Raw genomic sequence first — 15,911 nt, forward strand, 5'->3', positions numbered from 1 at the left:
TACTTTGCTTTCAAGAAAGTTAAATTGTGATCATAAAAACTTAGTTAAAAGAAGGGAAAAATGAATCAAAACCTAAGAAAAGACAATTTCTGAAAATAAATTTAACTTGTGTTTTCACTCGAAATTCAGACAAAAGTTTCTTTAAAAAAAAAATCTAAATCTAAATGAGAGATGCAGACTTTTTTTTTTTTGTTATTTTTTGGATTCATTAATCATGAAAATGATATTGATGTTGTCAACAGTTATTATAAATGATCAGTGAAGGTTTTCTTTTCCTGCACGGTAAAACCATCTTATTTTAACTATTTTCATGTCATTACAAAGCCTGCATCTCCAGTAGACATTTTGATTTATTCTTCTATCAATGTTTGGTGTCAGTAACACGCAGAGATGACATTTAAAAAGATCAATTTTCATTTGACTCATATCAAATGACATGTACAATCAGTGCCCTAATTATGCTGGTAGGTGAAACAAACACGTTATATCAATTCTAATTAGACAACGCTATAAATGATAAAAGTGAAGATTTATATTTTTAAATAATATATTTTAATTTTATCAAAGTATTTCAAAAAAGAAAATGGAAATGGAATTTGAAGGATTGCATGAGTCATAAAAGATATTCAAAACATTGTTTGGATTTTTTTCAAATTGTGTAATACTGTATCTGTACGATCTCTTATTTCATTCAATTTTTATTATTTGTAAAAAAAAAAAAAAAAAAATTGTTTTTTTGTAAAAAATATCACGTACAACTGTGATTGGTATGATTGAATTAAAAAAAAATTATTAAAAGAAAATTTTTGTATAGAATTTCTAAACAAGTTAAAATTGAATATGAACGCAAGATGTCTGAATCAAAGATTGGTCAATATCTACTCATTTTTTCTGTTTGCATTGATCGTTATGTGCGTGACGGCTTGAAAAACTTGAGCTATGCTCGGTCACTTTTCAATTTAAAAGTTTTAGAGACTACATTTCTCACTGACAATTTTCATTGTGTGAATAGAAGGAATTTCTTTATTTTTGAATCATTTTCCAACATAATCTCATAATTTTGTAGTTCTCTTCAATCATAGTTAAATTTCAATGTTACTCATATGATTATTATAAAGATTTTCTTAGGAGATAAAATTTTTATATAATGATAATAATATAATATTATATAATAATAATAGCTATTTTTTTTTTAATTTTGTACACTAACATTTAAATTGAATGAATTTCTATATTAAAAAATTATAACATGATTTTGATTAAGCATAAGTGAAACATTGTTTAAAACTTCAAATAACTTATTTCAAATAAAATTTGATCTTTTTTTTTTAAATATCATTTCACACCATTAGTTACTTGGTCAAAATTTCGATGAAGTAGAAATATCAGTGAAACATCTCATTGGTGTTAAAAGTTGCTAAAACAATCTTTTCACTTGAATGAAAAAAAAAAAATTGAAAATTGGTTTTCATTCCTCCATGCACCCCCTCACCCCCTCCACCTCACATGATGAACAAATATTTGTACACGAACGAGGATAACAAAATCAAAGCACGTTTTGTTTTGTTTTTTGTTTTTTCTTTTGGTTTTGTAAGTATTTTTTATTGGAATTTTTTTTATAATTATATTTATTCATTTTTTGTTTGTTTTAAATTTTCTTCTTCTTTAAGCACAGCCACTCAAAGTTCCAGGTCATCGTCATTGCATGACAACGTGACATTGGGATTTTTATTTTCAATTGTTTTAGTCGTTTTGGGTTTTTATGATGACAAACTGTTAATTCCTCAAAATGTATCATCTTGGATGATTTCTCCAAAGTCAAGAGGGAGATTTGCCTGAATGTAATATCAATTTTACAACAAATAGAAAGAATCAGAGTGAAAAAAGGAATTAGACATGAGAAAACTGGAGAAACTACAATAAGTGTGTTTGGGATCCATGTAAGTAAAAAAAAAATAAACAAAATAAAAAAGGGGGGGGGGGTAAATAAAAATGAGAGTTGGCTAAAAAAATAAAAAAAAATTAATAAAAAAACAAGACAAAGAAAAACAATATTTTAAGATAAAGTGGAATGAGATTGGCTAAAAAGAAGAGAAAAAGAGGGAAGAGCCAGATTGAGCAGACAAATACAGGGGGGGGAAAGGCTAAAAAGGGAGGAGGAGTAGAAAGACGCAGATGGAGAAAAAAATTAGCATGTATTTATCCTTGTGAGCACTATAATCAATCACCCACCCACCCCAACTTTCATATCAAGAACATTCTTTCTTGTCAACGTCCATCCCATTTCTCAAGGCATCCCTGGAAGAAGACCAAATTTTGACGGGGAGCCGAGCAGACTTTGTCTTCGACTTCTACAACCGGGCCATTCAATTCTTGATTTGTATTCTTTCCCTGGAAAAAAAAGATCAGATAAAATTTTGGATTATATTATCTCTTAAAGAAATTTACAGACAAATAAAAATATTATTAATACTAAAAAGGTTTGAAAGAAAATCAAATGAGACCAGGCTACAAAATGACTAAATCACAATGACACACTGGTTTTCACTAGACTGCTGAAGTTAAGCAATGTTGAGCTTGGTCAGTACTTGGAGTGGTTATCATTAGAGAATGTTAGCTGCTGTAAACAAACACTCCACAAAAATGTAGAAACGGATTGTGTTTGTGTTTGTGGGTGGGTGAGGGGGATAAAATCAGCAATAGATTAGTGTCTTGTTACCATTAAGGTGGTGGGTTGAGGGATGGGTATAACTTTCCACTTGATGTTATAAAATCGATATTGGTCCTATAAACTTTCATGCTTTTTTTATACTTGCATATAAACAACTTTGAATATCTCATTTGCATAACTAGTCTCTTAAATAGTTCAGAATAAATTAATCTTTTTTTTTTTGTATTCATTTCCATATGCAATTTTTTTGTTGATATTAAAAGTAATTACAGTGATTTAATAATAAAAAAATAAATTATTAAACCTTTCTTAAAGTACTTGCCAATTAATTATCAGGGGAGGTAATTTAAACTAAACCAACTACAAAGAAAGATATACGAGGAAACGGTTCAAAAAGAGGAGGTAACTGACTCCCACCAGTTGAGCAACATTATATAAAGAGAGGAGGGAAAATTTATAAGTTAAAGAAAAACTATCACAAACATATCATTGCTCAGGTGAATAGAGTTTCTCTTTTCATTTCTTAACAGTGTCTTATTAAAGATATATAAATTTTCATATTATTTGGAATTTTAAGATACTTTCAATTACTACACGGCAGGTTGTATTAGGTAACACAACATCAGTGAATGTGCAGGTGATGTGTCATTGTTATTCTCTTTAGACGTGGCATAAACAAAAAACAAAAAAAAAAAAAAAAACAAAGGACGTAAGTTATAAACATGTCTATTAAAACTTTTAATCTTTTAACTTAAACTTTCTATGCTACAAAGATTTCAGCAATTTTTAACAAAATAGAAACACTTCTTGGTGCTTCTATATTTAAATAACAAAAAAATATTACATTTCAAGTAAGATAAATGGTACCTACATAATTGTCAATTTAAGGAAAACGATAAGGTAGAAAATTAATTAATCATGGAACAAGACATGTAACATCTAGTGATTTGCTTTCAAAATCTTCTGATTCGAATTGGAGAGTTATAAGGGAAAATAATCAGGTTTTAAATTTCTTGGAAATCTAATGCCAAACCTCAATCAGTTATTTTTTATTAAAAAAAATTAAAAATTCAAAAAGTTAAAAAAGTTATTTTTTAAAACTTCACAAATTATGTATATACGTTATGTTTATTTTTGTTTTCTGAATAAATTCTGTCTGCTATACATGGTCTGCTATACATATACATATTGCTATACAATATTTTTGGATCAGCATGTAATCATATTGAAGTACTTTTTTACCCTTATCGGAATTGTTTTTCACAAATAATTTTCTACTTTATCGTTTTCTGTAATTTTTGGATATGTTACTACTTGTGACATGACAATTACGTAGGTACCATTTGTTTTACTTAAAATAGAATAATTTTTAGTTATCTAAATATAGAAGCACCCATTTCTTTTTATTATAAGTGAGAAATGTGTATTTAATTTGAACTCACCTGGAAGAAAGAAATAAAACTGAGAAGTCGTAAAGACAATTTTCTGCTCGAGTGTAAAAGTTGCTGCAGGCTGAAAGGAAAGAAAAAAAAAAATTTTTTAAATAATATTTTTTTTTTTAAGACGGCCTGATTTTACCATAAATATAATCTATAATATAAATCTCACCTGTCTGTTACCTGTATGAATGTACGATGTTTTACAAAAACTTTCAACAGAGGCAATGGATTTTCACAAGATCAGTATCATTTTGAAGCTCAATCCTTCGGATGATAAATAACGAAAAATTGGCCCAAAACATTAATTCCTTCACTCTCAACTGGGCACTTTTCTATAGGGAGGGGTTGCTTTTTTTCGCCGATATTTTCAAAAGTCATTGCCTCTTTTTGATTGTTTAGCCTTAATTTAAATCTACGTCACTTCCGGTTTGACGATGGGCGCAACAGCAAACACGATACGTTTTTTTTTTCACTTTCTTTTCCTCCTACGCCGTATGGGTTCGAGCCTGCCTGCCTACTCCCACTTTTTTTTTTTTTGCACAATCAATACCCTTACACACATCTCTATTTTCTTTTCTGCCTTGGCGGTACGGGTTCGAGCCTGCCTGCCTACTACAACTTTTTTTTTTTTTTACTCAACACACACCTACAAACATCCAGGCAATGCCGTGCACCCAGGCTAGTAGTAGTAGTAGTAGTAGTAATAATAATAATACACAATTGATAGACTAATCTCAACACAACAGTTTATAAGTTTGTTGTGTTTAGCACTCTCCTGAAGTTTTCCTTCAGATGAAACATCATGGTAACTTATGTTGATAACTTTGCAAACATAAATATCCCGAGAAAAAATACTGTATAGATGAGGTTATACATTTGAAGTTATCTCAGTATGAACTGAATTTATATAAATATATAACTTAAGGAATCTAATTTCGATTACAAAAATTCAAGCTGAATATTTAGCAAAAGAGCTTATAAATAGATGTGTTTAAAAAAAAAAAAAATTATTATATCATCTTACTACCAGGTCGTCCGGCATTGTCCGGTTGTAAAATACACTTAAATATGATATTTTAATTTATGCAGATTTTATATTTATTGTTATAGAGCCTATTATTTATTATATTGTACCCAATATATAGTAGTAATATCAAAAGTAAAAAAAAAAAAATAAAAAAAATATGAGTTGGGTGTCATCAGCTGGAATTGAAACCAAAACATGTAACTCTCCAGTATTTGTTACCAGCTGATCTAAGTTCATATGCATATAGAAAAAGTTTAAAAAAAAAAAAAAAAAAAAAAAAAAAAAAAAATGTTAAAGTTATAAATATATATGTGCACATGCATAGAAATAATATGTTAAGTGGACTTATGCCTGCCATGTTTCAATTTTTTTCAATTTTGACTACTCAGCAGTTATTTTTACCTGCTAAAAAGCAAATCGAATTTGTTCCACATATCTAAACCCCCTATATACCAAGTTTCAAATCTGTAGACCAAAACGTGACAAAGTAGTTTGGTAGAAACCGTTCCTCACACAAACAGACATAAAAAGGTTATGTTTTGTGTGTGGGTGTGTGTGAGATTTATACCTAAATCAAGTGTCATCCAATCTTGTTTACAATTGTTTAAAAATAAAACTTCAAGTAAACAAAATTTCAGGTATGATATAGAATTGTCTGCAAAGATTCATCACGCAACAAATACAAGTGCTAAGTATAATCAGTTTTTCTGAAGAGTGAAGGTTAAATTCTCAGTAAGACTTCTACCCAGTCGTGGCTAACGGAATGACGGCAAGCTACATCTGTATATTAAATAAAGGATTTGGTTAAACTGAAGAGATGTTGATGTTAAAAAAAAAAAAAAGAAAAGATTTTTATGATAAAAAGGAGATATTTTTATGATAAGAAGGAGATATTTTTATGATGCTTATTTTTTATAAAATAAATATATTTTTCAAAGACTTTTTATCTAAACTCTTTTTAAAATATATTCTTTACAATGTTTGTTCAAATAACACTCTACATCCAACCAGGACTTTATAACACTTCTGGCCATCCATACTCACTCAAGAGGCCCCGATCAAAAGTAGAAAAGCTTCTCTTCAGTTTAACTAAGGATTTCATTTGAAATTCCAGAGATTCCCAGAATTCAACAAAATGCAATTGAGCTCACATTGATCAAAACGTAAGAAAAAAAAAAGAAAACATTCAAGATGAAAACATTAATCTGAATAATCCAAATAATATATGTTGGACTGTGTTTAATCAGCTACATATACAAAACATTAAATCATAATATTTTTATGAAATGCAAAATAAAATTTCTAGATAGTTCTGGACAGTTATTTCACATTCAAAAATCTTACTACCATGAAAATTTTTGAAATACAAGAAAAATATCTTTGCATTTTTTTTTTTATTTTACATCCTGACATCACAAATGGGGTAAGTAAAACATTAAAATTTTCTCATAAATGGTTGCTTATCTCATAATTGAATACAGAAAAAACATTTTCAAATTTGAAAATGTTTGTTTTTCACTTTTTTTTGTTGTTGTTGTTGTTTTGATTATTTACTTTCAGACACGGTTTACATCATATTGTCTGTTTACCGAAGATGACAGAGCTTTCTTTTTCCTTACTAAAACGTAGCGACTTTTACACCTGGCAAAAGTCAAAGGTTACATCAGCCAAAACGTTGTGGAGATAACACTCAAGATGAAAAGAATTGTTTGATTAATCTAAACAATACAAATATTCATAGCTCATTTTAAAAATTCAGAACTGTACTTTATCATAGTCTAATATATATTAGGTTTGGTGCTTGAGTTGGGCATTATGCATGTTTACTTGCATCCTTTTCAAAAATGAAAATTTATGTGGAAAATCTTAGATTCTTATCCTGTCCTAGTGCATCAAACATTCCGAGTGCTTTCTCCAAGAGATTCTATGAGATTCTTAAAGAACCTGCATGTCATATGATTACATAGTATAAAGTCTTAGATCAAGTAAAAACTCTTAAAACTAGCCGAGAAATTAAAAAAAAAATAACAGGTTCATTATAAAACAAAAAGTCGTCTGACTCACCTGTCACTGCTGCAAAGCTTCCCAGTTGCAACTTTTTCACAAACTTTCTGATTAAGTTCGGACTCAAACAATGGAATCCCAAAGAAACAGTCGAGGAGAAGCCAGGCATCCTGTTGATCAGCCGTACAGCCATCGTCTTCATCTTGTTCTGTTGGTGGAATGATATTTAAGGTCAAATTGTCTCGGTCAATGTTGTTGTTATCTTGTGATGGTAGCCTGTTGTACTGCAAGCTGTCCAATTCATTGGATAGCATTTCAGCACAGGCACGGTTCTTGATGCCATTGTGAGGTGCATCAGACTCTTCCTTGCGGGAGGACTGCTGCTGCTGGTTGTTGTTGTCATGGAGACTGCCAAAGTCAAGATCTACAAGGCTGGCCACCTTGTCTTCCTTTGTATCAGCCGAAGACACAGAAGAAGAGATGACCAGATTGTTGTTGAATGCAGAGCCCAGCTCATCAAAGCTAGAGTGACCAGGTTTGCCAATGTTCAGCAGTGTGATATAACCACAGGTGTGTTGCAGGTCAATGGATTGGGCCAGTTTCTGGATAGCGCGATGATTATGGCCATTTTTCTGGGAGAATTTTCCTGAAGCAGAGAAAAACTGAGCATAACAAAATTAAAAAAAAAAAATCATCAATTGTAAATCAAAATTTGATGAAGCAGTTTTTCAGAAAGTGACCAAAATTAAAAAAAAATCAAAACAAAAAATAAACACTTACTGAAATTCATAAAATGTGATAAATACTAAATTGAAACTTAGATTGAACTCCTGATATGAAAAATACTGAAAAGTGGAAAATATGTTCAATTCTAAACAAAGTTATGATTTGTTAGTTCACATGCAGTTTATTATAATTAATTAATTACTAGGTGCTTGTCCAGAATATCCTCTATATTGAAAAACAAAAATAAAGACAATTCTGTATAATGTACATATGCATAATGGAAAAATATTGTATTCTAAAAATCACTTCTATTGATCAAGCAGTTTTATTTTTATAAAGAAAATTGTTTTTACATGAACTTAGTTTTCCTAATGTTCCCATGTTAAAAATGTTTTTCTAATGTTCCCATGTTAAAAATGTTTTTCAACACTAATGTACTGTACACACAGTAACCCTTATCCCCGAGTGGCTTCCGGGCCTTGATAAGTGGTGACTACCTTGTAAAAAAAAAATAAATGAATAATGTTCCCATGTTAAAAATGGTTTTCTAATGTTCCCATGTTAAAAATGGTTTTCTAATGTTCCCATGTTAAAAATGGTTTTCTAATGTTCCCATGTTAAAAATGGTTTTCTAATGTTCCCATGTTAAAAATGGTTTTCTAATGTTCCCATGTTAAAAATGGTTTTCTAATGTTCCCATGTTAAAAATGGTTTTCTAATGTTCCCATGTTAAAAATGGTTTTCTAATGTTCCCATGTTAAAAATGGTTTTCTAATGTTCCCATGTTAAAAATGGTTTTCTAATGTTCCCATGTTAAAAATGGTTTTCTAATGTTCCCATGTTAAAAATGGTTTTCTAATGTTCCCATGTTAAAAATGGTTTTCTAATGTTCCCATGTTAAAAATGGTTTTCTAATGTTCCACAATTAAAAATGGTTTTCTAATGTTCCCATGTTAAAAATGGTTTTCTAATGTTCCCATGTTAAAAATGGTTTTCTAATGTTCCCATGTTAAAAATGGTTTTCTAATGTTCCCATGTTAAAAATGGTTTTCTAATGTTCCCATGTTAAAAATGGTTTTCTAATGTTCCCATGTTAAAAATGGTTTTCTAATGTTCCCATGTTAAAAATGGTTTTCTAATGTTCCACAATTAAAAATGGTTTTCTAATGTTCCCATGTTAAAAATGGTTTTCTAATGTCCCCATGTTAAAAATGGTTTTCTAATGTCCCCATGTTAAAAATGGTTTTCTAATGTCCCCATGTTAAAAATGGTTTTCTAATGTTCCCATGTTAAAAATGATTTTCTAATGTTCCCATGTTAAAAATGGTTTTCTAATGTTCCCATGTTAAAAATGGTTTTCTAATGTTCCCATGTTAAAAATGGTTTTCTAATGTTCCCATGTTAAAAATGGTTTTCTAATGTTGCCATGTTAAAAATGTTTTTCTAATGTTCTCATGTTAAAAATGATTTTCTAATGTCCCCATGTTAAAAATGTTTTTGTTAAATCTCAGATTTGACTTATTTGGAATTACTTTCCTTGTTTGTCATGATATCATCACTATTTATCCACTAAATTTGATTTTATTTTAAAATAAAACTACTTGATCAACTTACGTAAGTAAGTGTAGAATATTTTCTTTCCATCACATGTATGTATATTATAGAGATTTTTCTTTCTTTGTTTTTTAATACAGCGGAAATTCTGAATAAAAAGCTATTACTATTTATAATATAACTAGTATTAACCATTCTGTTAATTATCAGTGTTTTCCAAGACAAATATAACTTATTTAGAAATCAACATCCTTTGTTTAGCACCAATATTATAAATACATTCATTGGATACATTATAGATCAACATTACAAAAAAAAAAAAGAAAAAAATGTAAATAAATGTATACAAACAATTTTTACTAATTTTCTCAACTTACCGAAATCGTCCTCCTCATAAAAAATAATTAAAAAATCTTTATTATTAAATTAAATACATTTTTTTTTTACTACAACATTTAGTTTTACTAGTTTCTGCAGGATTCTGACTCACTTTGACCACATGTTACTAACTGATTAAGAATTTTTATATAATCAACCATTTGTAAAAACAGTTGTACTTCAATTGATGTCTCCATGGAGTAATAATTCAATATGTTTGCTTTTGAATTTATAGTTTTATGGTTGGACACATTTGGGAAGATGCACATACTTTAGCTGAATTCTGTAATTGAAAAAAGATTTCTGCCTCAACAGAAAAATATTCAACAAAATGTTTATCCGGAAAATTATTTTACCGAAAACTATTAATATTAAACTTTAAAAAGGAAGATAATAGAATTAAAAAAAAATATATATATATTTTATTTACACTTAATCAAATGTACCTTATGCACTAATAAAAATGTAATTGCCATTTTGTTGCACTTTTTAAGATTTTAAATATTTATAAATTTTCTCATTATAAAAAACGATTATTATATTGATTATAATTTTTTGACAGAAGAAATAAAATTAATTGCATATAAAACAGAAGAAAAATGCAAAATTATTCAATTATATCTATACATTTTGGCAAATTATGTAAATATACTTTGTAAAAAAATGATTATTTAGTAAATTGATCTGAAATTTATTTGATTTTAAAAGAAAAAAAAACACGGATTGAAAAATTTTAAATCAATAAATTATCAATACATTTTGTCATTATAAAAAAGGATGATTGAATTCATTTTAATTGGCAAAAGAAAATACAACTATAAAATCCAAAATCAGCCAATTATCAATAAATTTTGTCATTATAAAAAATTTATTCATGTACATTCGACATAATTTATGTATACTATTTAATTTTAATGAAATAAAACATTTTTTCTCGTTATAATTATTAAAATAAAACAATCGTTTTTATAACAATATATTGATAATTCACCAATATGTTTTTAGCAATGTTGTTTTTTTCTTTTGCAAATAAAAATTAATCTAATAATCATATTTTCATGATGACAAAATTTATTGATAATTTAATGATTGTGGATTTTTTGCATGATTTAAAATTTTTCTTCTAATGTTTTATATGCAATTAATTTTATTTCTTCTGTCAAAAAAATAGATGAAACAGAAGAGCATGGAGATTATTATTATCACTATTCCAAAGGAATTAATTAAATATTTAGCGAGGAAATTAAAAAATTGTTTTTTCATGCGGTACCTACGACTTCATTACTCAATAGTAGTCTGCAAGTAAAATTTTGTTTAGCCGAGCAGTTACTTGCTCAACTAATTAATTATTTTGAGGTATGTTCCATAAAACCAGAAAATTAGCTTTTGTTCAAATTTGTGCTTATTTTTTATGAATTAAAACAGAAAAAAAGGTTTTCTAGGATTGATGAATCCATATTTTTTTGCCAGGAAGAATCGCAAATAATTAATAGCAAGGCTCTATGGACAAATTTTTATCTTTAGTTGATCTTGGACAACTAAATATTTTTGTTTACTAGTCAAATAGAAAAGTTACTAGTCAAACCCATGTGGTTTTTGGAATATGATATTTTTGTTCTGTGATGTAGTTCATAAAGATCTTCCTGCATTGTTTTTAGTTTTTAAATAAGTGTAATTTTAAATATGCACCAAATTTTATGTTGAGACTTGAAAGTGCAAATATTGGAATTTCTTCAGATGTTTTTTTTAAAATGGCTTTCGTTAAAAAAAAAAAAGAAAAAAAAAGAGTATATTGTTCTATTAAACTTTTATTGTTTAGATAATTTGACTTTGTTCGTTTTATTTAAAAATAAAAAGTAAAGATTGAAAAAGCATTTTTCATTCAGTAATGAGCTTTGGAAGATTGTCAGTAACAAAAAAAAAAAACAATCGCCAAAAGATGAGTGTTTTATTACTAATCACCACTTGGAAAAATCACTTGCAATGTAAAACCCTGAATAATGTAAATCCCTTTTTGTACCTGATGTATGTTGTCTTTCATTATTCAAAGGAAATGGAATAAAGATGGTCTTTCCATCTGTTTCCCAGCCATGAGCCTGTGAAGCAAAATAAAATGGAGAAAAATATCAGATTATTAAAGACAATTTAAACAAAACATTGGTCTTTTTGTTTTACTTTGGCTATTTGAAACAATATCAAAGTGGGTTGAAATTTTATCTCTAATTGTTGCCATATTTTGTGCTGAGTGTCAAGAACGGATCCTTGATGTGCACTACTACCTTGTCTCCCTGCAGCTGAAGCTGCTAGGAGACACATCCCATCACACAGAGTGTAATGGAGTATGATCCTGCACAGTCAGGAGATTCTATTTATAAATGATGCTGCTAGGAATTGACGAATCAAATTAATTTACATTCTGCTACAAACCAATCAGAAACCAGAATTGCTCCAATGGCTGCAAAGTATTGAACATATATTGAGAGAGTATTATTTATCGAAAGGAAAACCCAAAATTATTTCTTTATATACTGAACTGACCTCTCTAAAACGAATTGAAGCCGAAACCATTAGAGATTATATTATAAGAGCTGAAACGAATGCAAATTCTTTAAAAATGTCTGGTGAAGTTATTATCGACAGTGTTAATTTCCATGGTCCTCAAGGGATTACTGAGTGATTTCAAGCCATTTATTTACCACAGTGATAACCCAGAAAGAAAAACCCATGACTTTTAGTCAATTCAAGGTGGCAATGAGAAGTTACGAGGAAACGGAAAAAAATGATCACAGAAAAAAAACAAAAAACACCAAAATTAAGTTATACCCATGCCGGGAATAAAGAACCACAACTTTGCCAAAAAACAATTTTTCTCCTAAGAAAAGTACAAAAATTATTTGCTATATTTGTGGCTGACCTAATCACAAGAGTTTCCAATGTAGATACCATACTTTCAAGGACGACTCCATTAAAAATGTGGAGAGCTCCATTAGCGAACATACATTCTTATTTTCATGTACGTTTAACGCTTCAACAAACAATAATTTTCTTGTCGATTGTGGTGCAACGGCACATGTGATTACAAAGGAATTTGATTTCATCAATTTTGATCCCAACTTTAAGCCTCCAAATCATTTTGTAGAACTTGCTGATGGCAGTTGAGTAAACGGTATAATTTTGAAAAATAAAGGTGAACTACGTTTCTGTATTCTAGAAAACTCTCTTCTAATCCCAAAATATAAACAAAATATATTTTCTGTACAAGCTGCCATTAAACAAGGTGCAAATATAAACTTTAGCCCCAATAAATCAAAATTGGTGAACCCGAATGGAAATTTATTCGACATTAAAGAAAATGGAAGACTATATTATTGAAATAGCGTAGTCCATCGAAAACCGCCTAGCATGATTCACAGACATGGCATAAAATTCTTGGATATTGCAACATATAAGAAAATGAATTATAAATAAGAAAATGACTTTATAAAATTCTATCTTTTACAGACAATATATATATATATATATATATATATATATATATATATATATATTTATTTTATTTAAAAAAAACAAAAAAGAAAACGATTTGATTTGGGAATCTTAACTAGGACGACCCCTGATGGGTTTGTGGTATTATGATGAATGAGAACTCTAGCTAGAATTAGCATAGACCAATCAAAAGTACAGTGACGAGGATGACCATAGACCCCCCCCCAAAAAAAAAAAAAAACTTTTTTTGATTTGCCTTGTGCCTAATTTTTGTTTTTGTTACTTTTCTTTGGCAAAATAAAAATATATAAATCAAAATGGGTATTTTTTGCTTAATTTCATTTGTCTAGTTTATGCCATACCAACCCTTTTTAGGTTACTAAATACAGAATTATAACATTGTCGCTGTTGCTGCAACAATGACCTTCACCTAGGTCAGATTGACCGAGCTTCTTCCTGGCCTACACCACATCCGCACCCAACACAGTACACACACACACACACACACACACACACACACAATGGTCAAAAGTAGTGGATGAAAGTGCTTAATATAACTGTGTGTGTGTATGCAAGTCTAGAACAGTGAAGCCGTAGGTAATAATTGCAGTTAAGAAACACAAAAGGTTTTGATTCAGGAAGCAGAAGGGTCATTTATTGAGTGGAAGAAACTCAGTAGAAATCCTGAACTGATAATTACCTGACATAAATGTCAGACTTGTAAATCACCCAATTAGATTTACCAGTTCATTTATAGATGATGTGTAAACCATTTTTTTTTAGTAGGAACTTTGTGTTGTAAGGGTACAAGGGCTTATGGTTCGTCAGAGCAGCCACCATTAAAATACTTGTAGAACAGGTAGAGAGATGCAACGTTTCATTGATGGGACAGAGGTTGAAGCTTAGATAACAGTTCAGGACCTATCAGGTTGGCGACTCTCTTTTAAACCTTGTCCAGAAGCGAGAGACTAGTAGCAGCTGCACAGCCCAAATGTGTATTGTATAAATGCTAATGTCGATGCAATATAAATATTAGAAATGGTTGCAAGTAATAATGATGGCACTGAAGATCTATTCAAAACAAGTTAATATCAAATAAATGAGTTTTCTTTCGACAGAAGGTGGAAACATGCAAATATTTCAACCGATGCCTATTTATATGATAGATTAAATTTATAATAATAAAAATACAAAGAAATAAAAACATAATACTTGACTTCTATGGTCCCTTCTGTCCCGACTTTCACGAAAAACACTCGTCTAGCTGAAACTATTATCAATAATTTCCCCCACACTTTGTGGATTGCATGAACAAATCTTCTTTCTTAGAACTACACACCTGTGGAACTCGATTCCGTTTTCCTGCTTTCCAACTGACTACAATATGGTTGTCTTAAAGTCCAATGTGAACAAATTCTTGATGAGCCATCCCCTTAAGTAATCCAATTTACCAAATTTCTACTACTAAATATGATTACATGTTCTCTTTAATCGCTGTACACTCATTAACCCTTATCCTCGAGTGGTCTTCAGGCCTTGATAAGTGGTGACTCCTTTGTAAAAAAAAAAAAAAAAAAAAAAAAAAAAACTTCCGCAAATATATCAGTCTTTAAACATTGAACAATAATAAAATATAAAATTATATTGACCTGAACTAGAACAGCAGAATGGGACAGTGCATCATTGAGCGTCATGAGGATGTTGGAGGAGGCTATTACACCTGGATCATGATCCCATGTAGTCACAAGGAGACGGTCATATTCCTAAAAGATAAAGAGAAAACGCATAATATAATGTATAACAGGATGCCCAAAAAGTCACTGAAGAGTTGAAAATTACCATTAATGATTATTTTTTTCTCTGTTTCAGATATTTTATAGATAATATTTTGGAAATTAATTATGAATAAGTATAGCATTGAACAGCATATTCAAATTGTGAAATTGTTTTACCAAAATCAAGGGTCAATTGTTTTGACTCAGAGAGCTTATTGACGGCATTTTCATGTAAGAGATAGCGCAGGTCACAACACACTTTGAAACAACCCCCAAACGCTGCAAGAATTGAAGGAAAACATCAGAAACAAAATAAGGGAGTGAAATCGCAATCTAGAGATTCTGCAATTTGTCATGAATAATGTTTTGGAAAGAGCACAAATATGTGAAGCTGAAAATGAGCAACATTTAAATGACATTATTTTCCATAAATAAAGATTGTTTGAATTTTGCATTTTTTTTTAAATTTCCCAATCAATGTCTTAGATTGCGTTAAAATTACAGAAAGATATAAAAAATAAAGAATTTATTGAAGTTCAAGACCCTTCAGTGACTTTTTGGACACCCTGTTTTATTATAGACTAAAAGATAACTAAGTTTGGAACAAACTGCAGTTAAATGGGATGGTATTTTGGGAGAAAAAAAAAAGAAACAACAAAAAAAAAAGCACAAAAGTTCACGGATAGAATTTGTCGCTGTATTTTCTCCTTACAACTTTCTCAACTTCCAGCACGCGTCTATCACCCTCACCTCTGCCAACAGACATTTTATTAAAAAACTGATTACATTTCATTTGCATAGGTGTGCAGTAGCCGGTGTGATCTCGTGCGATTCCACGAGACCACACCTTA

The 15,911-nt window shown here is 29.6% G+C and overlaps 1 protein-coding gene across 1 annotated transcript in view; it reads right to left on the reverse strand.

Annotated features, from left to right (window-relative positions):
- Window positions 1–1,556: 1,556 nt before the first annotated feature.
- The window catches only part of LOC145259102 (protein FAM91A1-like), a 131,165-nt gene continuing 116,810 nt past the window's right edge, over window positions 1,557–15,911 (reverse strand). The window contains exons 17-21 of the mRNA XM_080116760.1: window positions 14,935–15,048; window positions 11,820–11,895; window positions 7,202–7,787; window positions 4,114–4,183; window positions 1,557–2,391 (exon numbers count right to left, since the gene is read on the reverse strand). Coding sequence (XP_079972886.1) covers window positions 2,269–2,391; window positions 4,114–4,183; window positions 7,202–7,787; window positions 11,820–11,895; window positions 14,935–15,048 — 969 coding nt within the window. The 3' untranslated portion in view covers window positions 1,557–2,268. The remainder of the gene's footprint in view (window positions 2,392–4,113; window positions 4,184–7,201; window positions 7,788–11,819; window positions 11,896–14,934; window positions 15,049–15,911) is intronic.

Source organism: Euprymna scolopes, chromosome 3, assembly GCF_053919585.1.
Source record: "Euprymna scolopes isolate OS-2025 chromosome 3, ASM5391958v1, whole genome shotgun sequence".
NCBI classification, from domain to species: domain Eukaryota; kingdom Metazoa; phylum Mollusca; class Cephalopoda; order Sepiida; family Sepiolidae; genus Euprymna; species Euprymna scolopes.